Source organism: Hippocampus zosterae, chromosome 16 (assembly GCF_025434085.1).
Source record: "Hippocampus zosterae strain Florida chromosome 16, ASM2543408v3, whole genome shotgun sequence".
NCBI lineage: Eukaryota > Metazoa > Chordata > Actinopteri > Syngnathiformes > Syngnathidae > Hippocampus > Hippocampus zosterae.
Window position 1 is genome coordinate 17,103,883 of NC_067466.1, and position 20,648 is coordinate 17,124,530.

Consider the following 20,648-nt stretch of genomic DNA (forward strand, 5'->3'; position numbering starts at 1 on the left):
GGCTTTAATACAAATCATGTTTCAATCGTTACTTGAAGACCTGAAAGCTCTCGGGAGGGCCTCGGCGTAATGAGGCCTGCTGGGATTTCAGTCACTTTTTTTTTTTTTTTTTTTTTTTACATCTGCTAGAAAAATGCAGGAAAACAGAGAAAGGGAACGGCCGCAACAGACAAACAGCCCCCCCCCCCCAGCCCCCCATGATTTGTCTGGAGACAAATTTGACATTAAGAGCACTATTTTCTTATTTTCTTACCAGAATTCATGTTAAAGAGTTATTTTTGAATGAATGAAAAGCAAACTCAAAACAATGAGAATACAAAAAAAAATCTGTACCTGCACCCTACCCTTAATCTCCTCTTGGATAAAACAAATCTCCTAACTAGCAGTTTTTACGCAAATACAAAAGCAGGTGGCAGGGAAGTGGAAGTTTTTGCCGCTTTACTAGTAAATACCATTGTCCCCGTATTGTTGCACTATGCCCTCAGTCTCCTCTCAGATAAAACTTGTCTCCTTACCAATAGCCACGTGCCTCCAATATAAGGGCAATTATCTCCACTTAACTGCACTTTGCCTTCATTCTCTTCTATCGGGAAAATTGTGCAAATTGAACAGATTGGAGTGGCCTGGAGTCGGTCTTTTGATTATTTTTCTTTAACTTAAGTTCTATTATCAAGTGTCGTCTTTGTCCTCCTCGCTCGTTAGCAAGCTCCTGGCCCAGATAAAAGATATTTCTGATTCAAGGTGTCGAGCGTGTTTCAGCACAGTGTCAACATTTGATCTGTGGATGCTTTTATTTGGATAGGCAAGCAATACAAAAAAAAGTCAAGCGCAAATCTGAATATCAAGCCTGCACGTTTGCCTGGGCAGCCTTTGAAGGCTCCTGGCGGCATTGCGCAAAGGGAGCAGCCCGGGAATCCGACTGAGGAGGATTAAAGTTGAAATCTACCTTGGCGCGTCTCCCGCCGAGCCCAAACATCACAAGCGGCATCGGGCTTCTCCCTTGGATGCCGTTTTGTTTGTTTGTCAACTACAGAAGACCGTATCAATATACTCCACGCTCTCCACTTCCCTGCACTTTGCCCTCAGTGTCCTCTTGGATAATATTCATTTCTTTACCAGTAGTCAAATGCCAATGCTACTTTTAACTCGTATGACTGATAGTTGTTGAAACGTTTGAGGCGTAAAAAATAAAAAAAATACTGCTAATGAGCTAATTTGTTAAAATAGCCTGTTGCTGTATTATGATACTCCAGTCTCCGCTTTGCTGCACTTAGCCCTCAGTCTCGACATATCTACAATGTAAAAAGATTTGAAATAAAAACAAACACTCCACATTCCCCACTTAGCTGCTCTTTGCCCAGAGTATTTTACTCTACGTTCTCACATTAGCTTACCTGAGTGCTGCAGGATGATGCTCCACAGTCTCCACTTTGCTGCACTAACATGCAGCATAAAAATACAAAAGCCTTAAATCTGAAAGCTGCAAAATTTCACGTCATACTTTCCTGCCACCGGAGCTTCCTTGGCAGAGGCAACAGCCGCCAAGTGAGCAAGTCAGAGAAGGGATCACAGGCTTTGGAGACTCTCCACTGACACCGATGAGTGACAGCTAACCTCCCTCAGAGCTCTTTATTGATCATGCCGGTGTGTGCGTGTGTCACATGGGGGTTCAGAGGTTATTAAAACAATTTCCAGTGACCCTTGCGTGAACTCATCGGGTCTGAGTGCCGCCGTGTGAATTTTATATCAGTGCGCTACCTCAAATAAGAGCCCTCCAACCCCTCCGCTCTCATCTCTGCCGCATCCGCTTCATGCCTCCCTCAAATAGACGCTTCCCTTTTACCATCGGGAATTGTGAGTATTATCCAAAAATTGCTAATTGGGCCTAATTTGGATATTTTCACTTTGGGGTGTAGTCCCTTTTGTTGGCAGCCTTATTTGGGACAATCCCATGATGAATAAAATATTGACAAAAATATGTGGGGTGTCTAAAGTACTGTATATCTCTGTGGACGGTGATGGAAAAGTGGCATAGTACAAATCCTTTGTTACTTATCTGTACTTGAGTATTTTGCTAGCGACTTTGACTTTGGCCACCTCTGTGTGTATTTAGTGAGCAAGTGCAGGTGTGTCGGCAGTCTGCCAGTCACAAACAGTGCGCAGATGCTGACGCTGTTTGGCCAACTGAAGTACTGCATGCCAAGGCCCGCTAGAATAATAAACACAAAACGAGCAAAACACGTCCATACGGTACGCTTAATACCGTGATTCTTTTACTTCTTCTAATTATTATTAATAGCGGTAGAAGTGGTCGCAGTAGTAGTACTTTTACTGCTGTTTGGAAATACAATTTTAAATAAATATTCCAATAGTTTGGAAAAAAATGGAAAAACATTAAGAATATAATTACAAATCAAAGTGTGGTTTTAAACGACAAGGATATTCTTGCACATCTCAATTAATTTCAGTTCTTTTCTTTGCCTGCTGCCAGGACGTGCGACCTGTATTTCTCATTTGGACCAGCAGAGGGAACCATAACACAGACAGGAACTCTGGTAAGTGCCGAACAGTCCACCTCCAACCTTATTTAAAAAAAAAAAAAAAGACTGCCAATCTTTGTAACCAGCCCCACGTGACAGGCTTCCGCAACGAATGCGGTTGATGAAATATTGAGTTTTGGGCTCATACGTGCGCCGTGGCTCCTTGTCCCGTTGTATCCTCGGAGATCCTGACCCCGACTTGTTGAGGTCCCCCCATCCACCCGCTGGCTCATTTCCACTCTGGCTCAGTGCGGGATAAAAAAAAGAATCAAAATAGTTGGCAAAGTTTATTATTATTTTTATGCATCCACCCGCTGGCTCATTTCCACTCTGGCCCATTGCGGGATAAAAAAAAAAATTCAAATCAAAATAGTTGGCTACGTTTATTATTTTTATGCATTTTCAAAAAATACAGATCATTTGATTGACACATTAGAGAACATTTTTTTTAATGTTCATTGTTAATTGAAGAGACATTTTACATTTAATAGTGCTCTCTATTATTTCCACTTTTGCAGAATTTTATTTTATTTCTAGCTGCAAAAATATGTAGAATAGTAATAATTCTGGTAAATGTTTTGAATTGTTTCTTTTTATCTTTCATACCCAAACGTGTTTAGAATAATACATTCAATTTATAGCATTTATATATATTTTGGGGGCGAGCACGGATGAGCTATCGCCCTGTTCTTCTGACTGACTAATAATAATAATAATAATGTGATTGGAATGAATTTTGCGCAGTTGAGGTATGGCAAAAAAGGTTCCTCACCCTGAAAGGTGAATAGCTTGGGTATTTTCTCGTGCCCGGCCAGTAATGTAGGTCAAGCTTGTGAGTTGGGAAGCCGGCGAGAGAGCGACTCGGTGATTTCCATTGTGCATCCTGTGTGAGAGGATGCAGTGAGAGGAAGCGATTGAATAATTCAGCATATTTCCTGAGCCATAATGGCTCGCTGCCGCGAGGTTAAGTGCTGCATCTCGGTGCATACGTCCGGCCGGCCGGCCGGCTGGCTTTCGGGGTTTGCCTGCAAATGACGCGAAAGTGGCTCGGATTATCAACGTGATCTCATGCTTGGTCGCCAACGACGAAGGACAACTAATCGGAGCCTTGTGATAAATAACAATCACCCAAAAAATTGAGATTGTTCTAACTCGCGTGGTAAACCGATATTGTGTCAACTGTTGCCCACTCGACAACCATTGCAGCCTGGTCGTCCTGGAAGCGGGATTCCCCTATCTGCGGCCCCTTCTCAAGGTCTCTCATTTTTCCCCAGACGGGGTTTTGGGAGTTTTCGTGAATACTTGTCAACTGTGGGCATGTGAAGCCCTTTGAGACGGTTTGTGATGAACTGAATGAATGTGACCCTTTTTGGCGGTGGTGCAGGATGCAAGGATGTGCTCCACCAGGGTTAGGGGGTGGTGCTACAGCCTTGTCAGAAATCTGTGTAGCCTCAGTTAAGCCCCTAAAGCATTTTATTTGATGCTGGAGCCATCCCTGGTGGGGAGTGAAATTTTCGTTATTGGTGGCATCCGTAGATTGGTCCCGATTGTTGTTTGATACCATCCCCCACTGATTCATATTTGGTCCGAATTTGCCTAGAAAAATGGTGTACAAATTGTGTGTATATATATATATATATATTTACAATTCTGTTGGTCTTCGCATCTGGTTCAAGAAACGCAAAGCACAAACGTCCCGACTGAGCTCTTAAAGAGGGTGGGAACGTGCTGCGAGCAGATGCTTTATCGCCGTCCTTGAACGTAGCAGCTGCATGCTTGAACACAAGCCAGCAACTCTGACGGGCATTCCACGCTTGTGACTTTTTCGTTTCGTTCTGAAAGGATCGTCTTCTCAAAAAAAAAAAAAAGGGAAAAAAAAGCAGTAATAGTCGGGAATTCCAGAGGGGAGTTGTTGTTGTTGTCATACCAGCAGCAGGAACAGGAAGCGAGTTGAAACTTCTCGCCTGACCGCCTGACCCCTGCAGATAACATTCCCATCCCACCCCCCAGGACCCTCCCCACCCTCCCCGACCCCTCCCGTCACCCACCCTCCATCCCTGCATCCTCCTCCCCTGTGAAACTTCTTTCTGCTGCTGACTTGTACATTTTTGTGTGTTATGGCAATTCATCACACTTCATTTTCTCGCTGTGGCCACAAGCAATGACCAAAAATCGACATTTTCATCCATTTGCCACCAAGCATACGTCTCGTTGTCAAGGTTCTAATTTGGTAGCTTTCAGATCAAATCCGTTGGGTGAATTCGTCTTTGTCCAAAATGGCCCTGAAATTGCCACTTGCAAACAAAAGTAGCTGACTTCCTGTGTCTGTTTTGGCGCGGCTTCTTCTGAATTTTTTTGGTGAGGCTACTCATGATAGACATGGCTACCAAATTTCACATTTGCTAAGTGAAACTGAATTTTCCAAAAGTCCAGCAGTATGCGACTGACCTGGAAATGGCCACTTCCAACCAAAATAACTGACTTCCTGTGTCTGTTTTGGCGTGGCTTCTTCATTTTGGGGAGGGGGGGGCTATCCGTGCGTGTTAGACAAGCCTACTAAATGTCAAAACGCTAAATGAAACGGGCTTCAGGGGCTGAATACTCTCTAAATTGCACGAGTTGGCGACTGACCTGGACATGCCCAAAAACTCCGCTTCAAACTAGGCCCCGCCACCCCTCACCCCCGTGAGCCTGTACAGGATAACTTCATCTTATTCAGTGGGGGGGGGGGGGGTGTCCCATTTTCCCGCCTCCCAGGATGCTGATGTGTCGGCCAGCCTGAACTTTGACCCCTGGTTCATTTGGACTACTCTGTGGTGACAGGTCTAAACAACAAAAAAAATCGGAGTAAACATTCCGGGGTGGCTCCGTGATTGATTGACAGTTGTATGGCCGTTTGACGGACAGCCGGTTTTGCCTCGGGGAGGGCGACTCCCAAGGGGGACAAGAGGATGGGTGAGGAGGGGGGGGTTCAGCCCTTGCTTTGACAGAAGGGTCAAAGTCTGGTTGTCTGTTCACTTTGGAGAGCAGCAGGAGTCCTTTTTGGTGGGGGGCGGGGGGGGGGGGGCTCCGCACACATTCTTCATTGATCACTCCGTAAACGAGACGACTTCAAGCATTGACTCGCCGGAACGCTGTTGCTAACCAAAACAGCAGCGATCACCCACCTCTGCAGTTGGACTAAAGTGTAGAGTCGAAATGAGCTCCCTGATTGGACGTTCAAGTTAGCGACGATTGGCATTGGGAAAACGTAAAAGTAGGACTTTTTCACAGAACATTTCAACTTTTTTGATGACTCCATCCTTGTGACTTCACTTTTTTTTTAAAAAACCCCAATAACACACAGATGCCCGTTGATGTTCGGAAAGCTCCTTTTTATTGGGTCGTCGTCAGCAGCCACACCAAATAGCCAGAAAAAAACAAACAACAAACGACAAGCACACACGTAATCTCGCACCGGACTCCATGGCGGCGAGTAACCTGTAAATAAATAACCGAATACACCACGTCGGCAAAGAAACACGTTCTCTTCATATATCATTAGAATAAACCGAATAATAATATCTCATTTTGTGATAGACTTCTCGATATACTGTATTGTTCCATATACTCTCCTTAAATTTCTTTACAACAAACAAACAAGATGCCAATTGTGTACCGAAAGCACGAGTAGTGGTTATACTGTGTGGAGTGTCGAGGGGTGCGGGAGGGGGGGGGGGGGGGGCAACCTAAGGTGAATTGGCAATATGCAGCCCGAAAGCATTCCATCCAGCCCACCATACAAAAAAAAAACATTAATTCCACAACACAAAATTTCATAGTTCATAATAAAAAGACTACTGTACTTCATTAATTTTCTATTCCCAAATGTAGCCCTTAGAAATGGCCCCTGATTGGAAGAAGGTTGCACCCCCCAGGCCCCTCCAGCTGTAGCTAATGAGCTAACATTAGCCTCAAACCAGAAATTAAAATAAAAAGGTACCTTTACGCGCACATCCAAGAATAAATTCAAGTTTCGTTTTTGTTCAAATAAAAGAATCTTGACCATGAGCAGCCACATGACAGTTTAAAATGCTCTCTGTGGCGACTTTGCATATTTTTGCCCCCCAGATTGTCTATTCTCGCAAGAATTTAGTAGGATTTGTTGGAAAAAAAGCAAAGTGAGTAGTTTAAAAAAAAAGATTTCGTGGGTGTGTATTTGGGCCACATTCTTTTATGCGAATGAAGTGAAAATATCACCCCAAAAAATGCTACGTTTGCGTTTGCGATGCATTTGTACTATCACAAGGACGAATGTAAACAATATTTATTGTCAGAAAATTACAATTATAATTAAAATTTGCCATGTCAATTTAGGACATCAGTCACGGAATTTTCAGAAATTTTATTTAATTTTTCTCTTTCTTTTAACTTTTTCATCGCAATAACACACATTTTATTCTTTACGTTTGTAATGTCCCGACTGAATCATGCAAACATTTTCATTTTTAATGTAAATATGACAAACCTTTTTCTTTTTTCCCCAAATTACGTTTTAAAACTGTAGCGAAATATTTTTAGGGGTGTGGGGCACCAAATGTGACATTTTCAACCATCTATACGGAAAGACATTTTCTCCACTATCCTACTAAATCCTTTTGCCGCTATTCCCGGCCTCAAAAATTCCTGAATTGACAACCGTTGTCATGGTAACGCAACCCCCCCCCCCAAAAAAAATCAATTCCGACGTCGCTTGCTCATATCTGCATATAAAAATAAAGGAAGATTTTAACGCGTCGGGTGTTGTGTTCATGCATCCCGCAAACACACACGCACGTTCACTTGAAAACATGCACACACACATGCACACACACGTCAGGAAACCCGAGCCTCACCCCAGCAACCCCCCCCCCCCCTCTCACCCCCGCCCTCTTCTCCATGCGCCAAAACACCGCAACTCCTTCCTGCGTTCTCGTCTGGCCCATTAAGAGCAATCACGGAGATAATTGCCCGTCTGATCAACTCTCGACGGGAGGCTTTTAGTCGTCCGGCCGGCGAGTGAGGAGAGGCAAGCGTGGCTGGGCCGGAGGGATGGGAGGATCAAGTGGGGGGGGGCAAAGGGGAGTCAGGCGATGCGAGGTTGTCCGGCGTTAGGGCGGCGGCCTGATCTCAGGGAGCTTGGCGACAGACGGAGAAACCCGACCGGACCGGCGCAAAGATCTAGCAGCAAGTCTAAAAATAAGACGACAACAAAGACAAGTCCTTCTTCGTCTTCACGCAGACACAGAAAGACACGCACCCACCCACCCGGCCCACCCTGTTGTTGGTTAACACGGCTGTTGAGAAAAAAACAAAACAAAAGAAAAAAAACGTAGAGTACTGCGCAAAAGTCTCAGACCCCGCCGGCAATGATTGTAGTTTTTGTGAAAGAACAACTTCCGAGCGTTTTTCAGGCGTCAAAGTGTTCCAGAGGTGCTGCAGATGTACTGTGCAAAAGTCAAAGGCTACCACCAGTGATCAGGGATCAGGACTGATTCGGTTCGAAGGCATTCTATGAGATCTTCTCGTAAGGTGCCACGTGGAAACCGTTGGAAATTGGTTGAAGGACCTCATTAAAAATGCGAGTCTCGTGCCAGCATCCAGCGCTTGGGGATGCGTCAGCGTCATCGAAACGAGCTTAATAGTATTGAGATTCCAATTAGGCAGGTCGTGGTCCCTTTTTTCAGGTGAGGTACTACGCAAAAGTCTCAAGCCACCGCCGGTGACTTCTTGGGTTTGCTTAAAAGCCATTTCTGATGATCTTTTCTCGAGGTGTGGCACGTAGAACCCATTGATTTTGGCGGAGGATCGAGTTCAAAGTCCCAGAATCCATCCTCTGATTTTCCAGGAACGAGAAAAGTGCCTCTGATCTTACACACTATTTTCCTCGGCGGCCTGCCACTTTTGCGCAGTACCGTGTGTCCACCTAATACAACTGAGCTTAAGAATGGCATTGAGATTCCGCTCAAACCGTATTCCGGATGTGCTGCGATTTTCCGCACGTTTAAATCGTTGGTTCCTTAGCCCTCAGATCTTCACTGTTAGCATCTCCTTTCGGTAATCCGTCGTGCTCGAGCCGTGAGTTGCCGATCCGGTCCGTGGTCCAGGCGTTGATCGTAAAGCGCCGGGAGGTGGTCCGTTAATAAATAAATGCATGTCAGACATCTCCGTTAGGCAGAAGAAGGACGGCAAATTCAGTTCTTCTTCAGGTTGGGCTTTTAGTTTCCAAGGCAAACAGGCACAGTAAAGCTTTTGTCCCCCTCGAGCTGGAGAACGGATGGCCGGTGAGCACAAGTAATGGTTGGCGCCTTGTTGCCACCAATCCAGGCCTGTCATAGTGACTTCTCCACAGCCTTGCTCACGGAGGGATGACCCGGGTTGGGGTTTGAAGCGGAGATCTTGCGGCACACGGTGTTGGTGTTGCTGCACCGGCAGCCGGGTCGCGTGGCCCGGTCGTGGGCGCAGTGGCACAAGGCGAGGCACAGCCGGGCAGGGGGGTAGCAGCAGAGGCAGGGCAGGCAGAGAGTCAGGAGGCCAATGGTGCCCCAGCGGGCCAGGGCGTGGGCTGGGCCGCAGGAGCACGGCCGGTCGGCGCAGTTGTCCTCGTCGTCCTGCGCCGAACAGTGGTAGAAGAGGCCCTTGACACAGCACAGGCAGGTGCCGTACTCCACCGCGTTCTCGGCGGAACACAGGCAGCGCTGCCCGCAGGCCCAGCAGGAGGGAAGCCGGCGCGGGGCACAGCACTCGTGGCACTTGCAGCGGGCGCAGCGCTCGCAGATGAACTGGTGCCGGCCCGGCTCGTCCTCGGCCAGGATTTTGCTCAACGAGTAGTCGGACTTGAGCGGCTCCCCTTTCGGTTGAGTGCGCACCACCGCGGCCGGGCCGGAGTGCGAGGGCGTCAAGCCCGCCAGCAGCCTCTGGTCCGAGCCGGCGCTGGTCCGGGACATGGAGGAGCTCACGGTGCTGGAGCGGCTGATGCGGGACATGCGGGCTTGCTGCTGACTTTGACTGCGGGGCAGGGCGTTGTGACCCGGCAGCTGAGGGTGCTGCGAGTATATTCCGTGCGGGTGTCGCTCATCGTGGGCATAGAAAAATCCAGACTGGGATGCCAGTTCCAGCGCTACTGGTCGGTCCACGTAGTCGTTGTAGGCCCGGATGGCACGGATCTGGTCAAGCGACAGCACCGGGGCCTGCTGGAGGTCCAGCCCATCCAGCTCCATCCTAAAAGAATGAGCGGGGTCCATATCGGAGACCCACAGAAGGCGGTACCAGGGTGGGCGGCACCGGGGTGGGCGGCTCCAGGCCGACGCTCACGGGACATCGGATAAACCTGCGAGGGCGGGAGTCAGTCACACAACAAGAGTGTTAGTTGATTACCCGGTACTAATGCTACATAGCCGTAGTCAAAAATGCAGTCCGTTTTTTTGCATCATCTGGCAGCTAACTAGCAAATATGTGAGGAACCTCAACAACAACGCTGCAGTCAGGTGTCTTTTGAGATTCTGCTACCTATCGAGCAAACAAAATAACGAACCAGCAAACAGGCTAAAAAAAACAAAACAATATAGTCAGAGGTTTTTACAGTATTACATTATTACCGATACTTATTACCGATTTGTCTTACTGTTTATTGTGCATGTTAAATTGCTTCGGTTCAGATGCTTCTACTAACTATCTAGTGAACAAGCTTACAAAGCTAACTAGCAGCCAGGCTAAATGAGCGTACTGCTGCATGTTATTATACCCTGCTATGCAAATGCCGAGCCAGCCAACAAATTTACGAACGAGCCAGCAAGCTCAGCGTTTTTAACATATTTCTGCTAATTGTATCGCTAGAAATTCAACCAACTAACAAACGAATGCTAACAAAATGAGGAAGACAAACTGCTGTGAATAAATGAATGCAATTTCATTGCACAAATATTAGAATATGAGTTGTACAAGAAATTTAGGTCAGTCCTTTTTATAATCCTCAGGCCAGCATAAAGGGCCTTGTGTCCCCGTATAAATTAGCTGTAAAGATGTCAGATAGATGCTCGGGAAAAGGAAAATAAAGACGAGAAGTGCAGGAAATGCACAGGCAGCAAAGTAGAGTCAATTGAATAAAAGCTGCAGACGAATGGATAAGCAGATAAGGGAAAAGGCAGAAGTCTCGGATTAAAGACCTTTTGAGAGCATGCCAAAAAACACATCGAACATCGCTAAAAACATGGCTGGAGATTTGTCGTGGCTTTGAAGATTTGTCGTGGCTTTGAAGACTTTTGGCTAAGTGCGGCGACAGAAGAACCTGACAAAAATGGAGAACTTGAGGCCTCCTTAAAGCCGAGCGCCATCAAAATCTCCGAGCCAAGTCGAAGGGTTGGGGTAGGGTAAAATTCAGGGTTAGGGTTTCAAATGTTTAGGGTTTCAGTTTGCAGTTACTGCTTGACGTTTGGACGAAATGTGTTTCTTCATGTAGGGGGTTCATGTCAAGTCTCGGGCTTTAGGTGATGCTGTGTTGTGTTCCAGTTTAGGCTTCAATAGCCTACCAGTAGGGCAACCGTATATTACTAGTTGGCCCAAAGTTGACACCTGCATGTTACTCGCACTACGAGCAATATTGTAATATCCTACTTGTTAACATCTACTACCTAGTACAGTACTTCACGAGTAGTACTGATAACAACCTAACTGATCAACAAACAAACTTACTTTCCTATAACACTGCCATCGAGCTAACAAATTAGCTCAATAGCGAGCGACCTAATTAACTCTTCGGTCAGACAGTCTAATTATACTGTTTAGCCGACAAACCAATTTGTGAGCAAGCTAAATCACAAACTAGATTGGTGTGAAAAATCTTGCTCTGCTTCCGAGGTGGGGGGGGGGGGGGGCGCTTGCTCAAGGTCGAAATGTGTTTCTTCCTTTGACTTCCGCTGAGTGTGGCCGGTCGATGGGGCTTTTTAATGGACCAAGCAAGCTCTCTCAGCGATGACCTCATGCAAGCCAACCAAGCTATTTTAAAAAGCCACCGCAAGGGAGGGGAGGCGCGCGGCGCACTTCCTCGCAGATACCGTATGATCTCCAAGAAGACGATATGACTTAGGTGATCCATTTGTCAGACGAGACACTTCCGCATCTTTAAAAGTGAATGCTATCATGGCGCAATCAACCACCAAATATCGAAGACACTGAATGTCTGAACTTAAAACAAATTCGGTTCGGGTTTCAAGCTGAAGTGAGGCTGATTCAATTTAAGTTGAATGTTTCAAATCAGAGTTAAACTGTTACTGTTACTGTACTGTTACAATTTGGGGCTGGGGTTCCAAATCAGGGTTAGGGTTGACGTTTTCATGCAAAGGTAAACGTTAGGATTGGGGTTGAGGCACTAAGACCTGGAGGCTTTCCTCCCTCGATGCCCTGCCAAGAGCAGCAGCAGCAGCAGCAGGATTAGATGACAATAAACTTGATGAGATACCGGATGTGCTGAATCTGACCGTGACGGAAAGACTGAAATAGACACTGAAGACCAGGAAGGGGGAGGAGGAGGAGGGGGGTGGTCACAGGAAGGGAAGGGTCAGCCAATGACCGAGGGATCACGACACTGTTAAAGATTTTTTAAAGTAAATATGATGAAAGGCCATCTGAGGGAAAGTTGGGGAGGAAGTTCCCATAGCACAGGGGCGGGGAACCTTGTTCATCATGGTCCTCTGAGGGCCATGATGATCTGGTAAAAAGCATGAAGTAACGACAATTTTCATGATCCGTTATGAGTGGACCCTCAAGTGGAGTCTCAAGATTCCATGTACTGAAAGACACGGGAGAGCAGCCATTTTGCTTCGGAGCCCCCAATTTATGGCTAATTGGGGCTATTTCCAGTTTGGGTTCTTCGTCTCTGTGTGCCCAATGGCTGGCAACCGGTTCAGCGTGTCCCCAGCCTACTGCCCAAAAGCGGCTGGGATGGGCTCCAGCACGCCCCGCGACCCTTATGAGGATAAAGCGGATCAGAAAATGGATGGATGGATGACATTATCTACGGCTGTCGTAGGACTTGGAGGAAAAGCCCACTGTGCGATTGATTAAGTCGTTGCTTCTCGATACTTTTGTTCGGCAATGTGAGGCAAATCTAACTTGGTCAAGTTGCCTTTAAGTGCAAATCGTACATTTCCGCAACGCTGTGGTTGTACAGTGCATTAGTCGGGGCATTAGTGCTTCTACAGTGGCGTTTAAAAACAAAAACAAAAAAAAAACTCCCATTCATCTCCTCCCTCCCTTTCTCCGTGATCCATTCATCCTTTTCATCATCCGTCCACCCCCCCCTCCCTTATCCTCTCTTCCGCCCCATGGCTGGTTATTCCTCCCACCACGCACCTCCGCTCCATCATCTGCCCTCGACCCAGCCCCCCCCCACCCCCCTCCACAAAACGTCACTCCATCTCATCATCTATCGGCCCACCCCGGCGGAGATGGCTATCGACATTCTGCATCCGACCTTGAGCACAATCAATGGCAACCCCTGCAAGCGTGTCCCAGTCACGTTTACGCAAACAGCCATTATGGGGAGGGCAGGGTTTTTGGTCCCCATGACGAGACAAAAACAGGAATACATACACAAAGTTGCGTTATCGGGATTGTGATTTTTAGTCTCCACGCTACAAACCGACACTTCCTTTCTTTTCCTTATCGAGCCGTGTTTTTGGTCCTTATGCTTCAACAGGTTGCCTTGATATGACAGAAATATGCCCAGGTTTTTGCACTCCACCCGGCAAGCCTATGACGTGAATGTCTTACCAAACATTTTTCCGTACCCAGACTTTTGTCCCCATTAAATGACAAATACCAGAACTTACACACACATAACCTTCCATTATAAGCGAGCAGATTTTTTTTTTTGGTCCCCATGATGGGAGTGTGTAAGCAGATTTTCTGTTTGCGTATTCATCACCTCACGGAGACCAAAGTGTGTACAACTGACTACAAGACATACATACACACAACCTTTAATTATGGAGTTGGGAGTTTTGGCCCCCCAGGACACAAGAGGCAATCACCATGATTTTCGGTCATGTGACTTCCAAAGCACTCTTTAACAAGTTATGAATTCCAGAACGGACCGAGACGAAAATGACACTAATGGGACGCCGGATTTTTGGTTAATATTGTCACGGCACAACTTAACATTCACAATGTTTATAAATATAATGATGAAACTATTTTTGGTGGTTTATTTGACGTGCTAGAACGTGTTTTTGAAACTTTGTGAACAGCACAAAATGTGCAACATACCTTTGTATTTTTTTTTATCCGATACAAACTCAAAACTGCGACTGTATTTCCAGCTTTAAAGCATGAATTTGTCTAAGTGTCCTTGCGCCATATAAAACCTGCACATACACACTTCCATGATGTGATTTCTAGTCCTCGACGCCTCCATGGATCTCCACATGGAGACTGTAAACTTTTGTCCCTTCCAAGTAAATTTTTTAAAATTCTTTTTTTTTGGGCCCCACTACAAATGCATGAACTTCTGTTGTTTTTGAAGCGATGCACTTACCTCCGATTCGATTGAGATCCATGTTGCACGTGTGCGGCTCGTCCTTATTGTCCTTTTATATGCAAATGATCCCTCACATCAACTAATGTAGGTTTACAAAACGCATCTTTGCTAACTCGAGTAACTCACTTCACAGGGCACCATGCACTAAGTTTTTGTCATAGTGAATGTGAAAAAACGGAAAGAAGGGCTTCATGGATGCTCTCGATCAGCAGGATGTGTGCCCTCTTCTTCCTCCTCCTCCTCCTCTTCCTCCTCCTCTTCCCGGAGCTGGGATCCCTGCGCGTCCTCCTGAGGTCACCTCCTCCCCCACCGCCACCACCACCACCACCGCCGCCTTCTTCTTCTGAAAATCAGCCGGCACGCGAGCCGTCCGAGGATGCTGGCGAGTCAGCAAAAGTCGCAAATGTGTCGCAAATTTCACGCTTGGCAGAGGTTTCCAAAAAGTAACAACGTGCATCCAAGTCAACAGGATGGGAGGCGCAAATTGTTTCCCGCCCTGTTGTAGCGCCCGCGTCTCTTCTCCAGAGATGAATGGCTGTGTGCGCCGTATGCTCTCTTGCACTCTCTCTCTCTCTCTCTCTTTCGTGCAAACTCACTCACACTCCTCCCTCTCAACCCCCACCCTCTCCCATCACTGAATTCAAGCCACTTCATGCACGTGCACTCAAGTGGTCATCACGCACATCAAACTACTTTGCCACAATGACTAGTCGAGTCCGAATCAGAACAGTGTACAGTGTGTACCGAGCCTTTGCCGGGTGTTGCTGCTGCTCAGTGTATGAAGCAGGGGGGGGGGGGGGGGGGGGGGGGGCGCTTGTTTGAAGGTTGATAATGATGTTCATTTCCTTCCATTAGCCCGTCTATTGGGTTTGACGCGACATGTTAGCACAGCGCTAACTCGCATTAGGAGTGCCAGAGGATTTGCTAATAATTGTTTTTTATTTCTTTTATACAATGTCGCAACTTCATTGGCTATTTCCCAGCTAAATTCTCGACAAAATTGTCATCAAATTGTCTTTTTGTCCAGTCCTGAAGTGAATTCCATCACGTGTGAGCATCACTTCCACTGTCGCCCCCCCCCCCCCCCCCCCGCCCCTTTCGCTTTGCCAGCTGCTTCTCCGGTCACACCCACACGCTCTCTAATTGCCGCTGATATGTGGGTGCGCAGATGCGTCGAGACACTGATCCATTAAGTGGCCAGGCCCGGCTTGATTGGCTCCGGATGAGGCACACCCTCCCTCCCCCTTGAAATAGCCCGCTTGGCTGTTAGCCAAGCGGCCATTTCCTGTGTCTGAGAGGAGCTCCAGCCACCGGGGCTCGAATGCATTTCCTGACGAAGAATACAAGTTTTATTAATGAGGGCCTCACTCTTGCTTCGCTCGTCAGGAAAGATGACGACTGTGAGAATGCAAACGCGGTCGCAGTAGGAGGAAGATTGGCCATTTGTTGGCCTTTATTTTGAAATTCTTTTCCTGTTATCAGACTTTACGCAAAGAGGAATGCAAAACAACGCGCAGACTCCCATCACAATCACTTGCAATCCGTGATAGGGGTTTATTTTTAGGGAAAAGTGAACGCAAGGGTTAGCTAGGTAAGGGTAAAGGATGGTTGGAATGTTCTTGATCCTGTTCCTGAATCCTCCAGGTGTCCTTCCTGAGCCACACTCTGGATTTCATCTCGGGTTAGATTTCAGGGAGGTCATGGTCAGAGTTCGGGAAAGGCGTGCTTGAGATGCTATTCCCTATTCCAGTTGCCGAAGCATCTTCACGTCCATCGGACCATACATTTGATTCCATTTCAGAGGCGAAGGGGTTAGGGGTCGATATTGGGGTATGCTAGCGAGGAGGTTGGAGTCGGGGGCCGGGGAAGTCGGACGTGGTTGCGATAGCCTTCCGTTCTTTTTCCAGTGCTTGAACCTCCTGGAGTCCTTTCTTAGCCACACCCTTGATTTTGTTTCAGATGCCGCGTGAACATCCAGATGCTGCCTTGCATTCTTGGAGCCCTCGGACCACGTTTGGATTGGTTGCACCGAGTCCGCCGGACGTCTCACGTGGAGTTGGTCAGCCACGCAAGTGTTTTTTCTGGAAAACGATGATTCTAAAGTGAGGGCCAAGGGTTCCGTGTTGATGATGATGATGACGATGATCTTGGTCGTTGAGCCTACCTGCGCTGACAGCCGGCATCATTCTTTCGCTTTTTGGGATGGGTACTTCCTTGTCCCGCCTCACCACCATCCTTGGTTTTCTTCTTCTGCCCCGACCGCTTCTTGTTGCAGACGCAGCTGCCCAGATTCTGCGGAAACACTTCCTTCTTTTTACCCCGAGGTTCCTTACAGTCGCAGGCAGCCATTATTCCACAGCAAAACCGAACACTGTGCGACAAAGAAACCTGCAATTAGCCAGGAATCCAATAAGGTGAATAAGGGGGGGACTTACTGGGGGCTGATGGCAAAGTGAGGCCACAGATGGCTCATGCTGATGAACTGATGCTCCAACACCTGGCGAGGCGTCATCCGAAGAGACGCGTCCAGACGCAACATCCCCTTCAACATGTCCACAAACATCAGCTTATCGGCCGAGTACACAACCTGGTCCGAGGGGTGTCTGGTGTAACACCACTGGAACTGCTGGAGCTGGAGAACAGAACTCATGATGAGAAACCTGGTGAAGATTCTCCCGAGACATTTTTTCCGAGCCTACTTGGAGGAGATGGTCGAGAGAGCTCAACTGGAACTTCTCGGCCATCCTGACTGCTATTCCGGTCTCTTGCTGGTACGTTTCCGACGTCTGATGAGAGGCGACATTGAGGTTAGACCTTTGAGGTTAGACCTGACTTTGATTTGGCATTCGTGAGACCGGACTGGTCTTAGACCTGAAATGCATGACTTCACGGTTTACATTAGAAAATCTGCACATTGGCAACTCAAACAGGAGAGACACTCGACTTGACCGCATTCCCGACTTTGGGGAGAACGGGAGGGATAAGGATGGTGATGGCTCAGCAAGGTCAATATCGCCCCACCCACCATTATTAGCACATGGGAGGGTTCCGTACCTTCAGGCTCCACAGACTGGTTTCACTTTCCTGATGGAAAAAGTGTTCCGTCTTCTTTCCAGAGACCAGAAGGCTGTCTGGAAAGGCTCCTTGAGTCCCTGTGATGTACGTTATCTGAGCATACAACACATCACAGTCGCCATAGAAACCTCTGACCTTAAAGGCAAAACATGTTGTTACTTGATAACGACAACGAATCCCAGTGCGTAGTTGCTCTCAGAATGGAACTACAGCATTTACTCTACCCCATCCAAAGCACTTCAAACTTTATTTGAAGCAGCCCGCAGTGATCAACATTTGAGCCCCAAGATCAATAATTACCATTTCGTAGTCATTCTTGCCCGGGAAAATCAGTGTACCCGTGTACAGAAAAGCAGTCACGCAGCCCATGGACCAAATGTCGATAGCCTCGTCGTACGGCGCCCCAACCAAGACCTCCGGAGACCTGAGCAGAGGATCAACAAGGTCAAGTTGGCTCCCGTGGAGAAAAATCTCGGAAGCGATCAGTCCAACACCAACCGGTAAGGGCGGCTTTGAATGTACGAGCCCGGTCTGGCGTCTGCGATGTCATGCGTCAGGCCGAAGTCGATGACTTTGACGCGGTAGGGCTGCTGCTGATGGTTGATGAACATGATGTTCTCCAACTTGAGGTCGGCGTGAATCATCCGGGCACCCTTTAGGTGATCCAGAGCCTTCGCGAGCTGACAGAAAGTGTCTGTTAATGGGACATACTGTAGAAAATTGCCTTTGGCTTTTTCTTTTGCGCATATTTTTTAATATATTTGTTTTCAGTTGGTATACAAACGGCGGCCCGGTAGTCCAGTGGTTAGCACGTCGGCTTCACAGTGCAGAGGTACCGGGTTCGATTCCAGCTCTGGCCTCCCTGTGTGGAGTTTGCATGTTCTCCCCGGGCCTGCGTGGGTTTTCTCCGGGTGCTCCGGTTTCCTCCCACATTCCAAAAACATGCGTGGCAGGCTGATTGAACACTCTAAATTGTCCCTAGGTGTGAGTGTGAGTGCAAATGGTTGTTCGTTTCTGTGTGCCCTGCGATTGGCTGGCAACCGATTCAGGGTGTCCCCCGCTTACTGCCCGGAGACGGCTGGGATGGGCTCCAGCACCCCCCGCGACCCTAGTGAGGATCAAGCGGTATGGAAGATGGATGGTATACAAACGGCTACTTTCCAGAGTTTTCCATCACTCACTAGCATTAGACAGGGCCACACCCGGAAAACAAGATATTTTTTACAAGATATAACAAGATATAAGAAAACAAGATATTTCAGAATGACAAGAAAGAGCTCTGCTTCCAGGAAGAAAGCCGCTCGCCTAGTCGACTCGTGCTAGCTCCACCCCCAAGTCGCTAACAGGGTAGAGGCGCTCGCTTGCCTCATAACGAGCTCATTTCAGCAAGAAAAAAAAGTAGTGCGCTTTATTTGATTCTTGGGTTACTTTGACCAAAACTTGTCAGAGATATGCTAGTAAGACACCTGGGAACAGTTTTGAATTGTGGACAAAAAATAAATAAAAACGCATACTCTACAAATAGATGGAACAAAAATAACCCGATTGTGGTTCAAAAAGGGACCGACCAATACTAGTTAAGCCCCTAAGTAATGATTCGGTCCCTTTTTCGCCCAAATTGTTTAAAAAAAAATTATTTTTGTAACCCAACCATATTTGGAGTATATATGACGTGTTTAAATCCGTGGGATTATGACATCATGGACAGGACTCGAAATACCTGGTGGACGATGGGTCGGATCTCCTTGACTTGGAGAGGCTTGAAATGTCGCTCCTTCATGAAATCGAAAAGACTCTTGTCCAGGTATTCAAATTCCAGGCAAATGTAGCCCATGTAGCTGAAAGTGCTCATCCACTGGACCAGGTGACTCGTGTAGTTTTCCAGCATTTGGATTTTCTGCAGTGCCTCAATCTGCAGATATTCCAAAGGTCACTCATCACCGACGTACAGTATTTTCAGGATGGTGTTTTAAATTTTGGAATGTGTTGTTCTAACCTCAAACCTGGCCTGCACAGCAAAGTTTCCCTGGTCCCTGATCATCTTCACCGCCACCGTCTTGTTGGTATCCGCTTTGCGACATTTGGCCACTTTGCCAAAGGTACCCTCGCCCTTAACGGAGAGCACCTTGTAGCCGGCGAATGGCGAATGAAGCCTGGCTCCCGGGCGCAGGCGGTATGCGGCTTCACTGGGGGGGGAGATGATGTCCATCTTTGTCCATAGCACTTTACCCTGTTCATCTGGAAAGCATTTTTGGTGTGATCGAGTGTACAAACATCCCCAAGAAACAAAAAGATGATTGCGGTTATGCAAACACAAATGATCAAAGGTCATTTTGTATTAAAGGGTGACATCACTAATGTCCGCGGTATGCCTTTTGACATCACAGTGCCATGCCTTTATTTACGGTACTCAGAATGTACCCAAATCACAGCATCCCTTTGAGGGATTCTAATGAATCAAATCAAGTTGGCTGGGTCATCAAAATGGTGGCCAAACACAGAGAGAGAGAGAGGATTTACAGTAGGGTCAATCAGAAAGTCAATATTAGATTTGTTTATATCAATGCCATCATGATAAGGGTGCCCAGTTGTTATCAAACACTTTTTGGGGTGTCAAATTATTTGCATTTGTGTATTGGAAATAAAGTGGAGTTACCAGGCTACTACCCGATTTCTGCAGGATAACGAAGACAAAGCTGACTGTGGGGGAAAAATGACGCGGCGTTGAGCACTCCAGTCGGAACAAGATGCACCAACAAATGGAAAAAAAAAACGGTAAGAGAACAAAGGTTTCCTCTCTTGATTCTTTTCGGAACAAAGACGAAATGTTAGTCAAGATTTTAGGGCAAAGTGGAGACTGGGGGACATCAACATGGGAAAATAATTTTTGCATTGTGCATTTATTTGGGGCATTTTGCTCAAATTTTACACAACTTAATCAACGCGTTAATATTTTGAGTACGTTTGAGTCCTTAGTGCAGGGGTGTCCAAAGCCGGTCTGGTCCGAAAACGGGCAGGACAGTGGCCCTCCAGGCCCCCGGAGCTGGACATGCCTTCCTTAGTGAGATACAAAAATCACCTTGCAATTTGACCTTTTTTTCGGCCATCTCACAGCTGAAATTTGTAAGCATTTTCATTCTTTTTTTTAACCCCCTCTTCCTGTCACGCCTCATATTTAATTCACGAGGCCTACATACCGTCGGTACGGCCTGCATAATCGATTTGAGTCTCGTAACGTGTGAGGCGAGGATGAGGAAGGATCACAATGAAGCTCCATGTTTAAGCTTCACTTTTCGTGCCAGTTTCGCACACGTCACTTTATACTGCGCACAGTAGAATTCACTCGGGATTCGGGTTTCATTTGTAGGAGAACTTTTGAGTGTAGTGACAAGCAAGTCGATAAGGCATCCAACAAGCCCTCCAGAGCTGCCATGACCTCATTCCACGCTGCGCCGCCTGACCTGAAGATAGAATGGCGC

General features: G+C 47.1%; 2 protein-coding genes across 2 annotated transcripts; both read right to left on the reverse strand.

Moving 5' to 3' along the window:
- Window positions 1–5,893: 5,893 nt before the first annotated feature.
- On the reverse strand, window positions 5,894–14,630 carry LOC127588268 (protein sprouty homolog 3-like). Its single transcript, XM_052046925.1, has 2 exons — window positions 14,092–14,630; window positions 5,894–9,888 (listed from the first exon to the last, which is right to left on the reverse strand). Exon 2 carries the CDS (start codon window positions 9,800–9,802, stop codon window positions 8,891–8,893), a length of 912 nt encoding a protein of 303 aa, XP_051902885.1. The 5' UTR covers window positions 9,803–9,888; window positions 14,092–14,630; the 3' UTR covers window positions 5,894–8,890.
- Window positions 14,631–16,661: 2,031 nt separating this feature from the next.
- Window positions 16,662–19,393, reverse strand: LOC127588820 (homeodomain-interacting protein kinase 2-like). The gene is made up of 6 exons (XM_052047686.1): window positions 19,166–19,393; window positions 18,890–19,081; window positions 17,668–17,849; window positions 17,470–17,593; window positions 17,149–17,262; window positions 16,662–16,880 (listed from the first exon to the last, which is right to left on the reverse strand). The coding sequence occupies exons 1-6, from the start codon at window positions 19,376–19,378 to the stop codon at window positions 16,662–16,664; spliced, it is 1,044 nt and encodes a 347-aa protein (XP_051903646.1). The 5' UTR covers window positions 19,379–19,393.
- Window positions 19,394–20,648: the final 1,255 nt, after the last annotated feature.

Coding starts and splice junctions, on each gene's coding strand:
- LOC127588268 (XM_052046925.1), bottom strand. CDS start 9,802: ATGGACCCCGCTCATTCTTTTAGGATGGAGCTGGATGGGCTGGACCTC.
- LOC127588820 (XM_052047686.1), bottom strand. CDS start 19,378: ATGGACATCATCTCCCCCCCCAGTGAAGCCGCATACCGCCTGCGCCCG. Junction 17,594..17,667: donor ATTCAAAGCCGCCCTTACCG/GTTGGTGTTGGA, acceptor TCCTCTGCTCAG/GTCTCCGGAGGTCTTGGTTG. Junction 17,263..17,469: donor GCAAGAATGACTACGAAATG/GTAATTATTGAT, acceptor TTGTATGCTCAG/ATAACGTACATCACAGGGAC.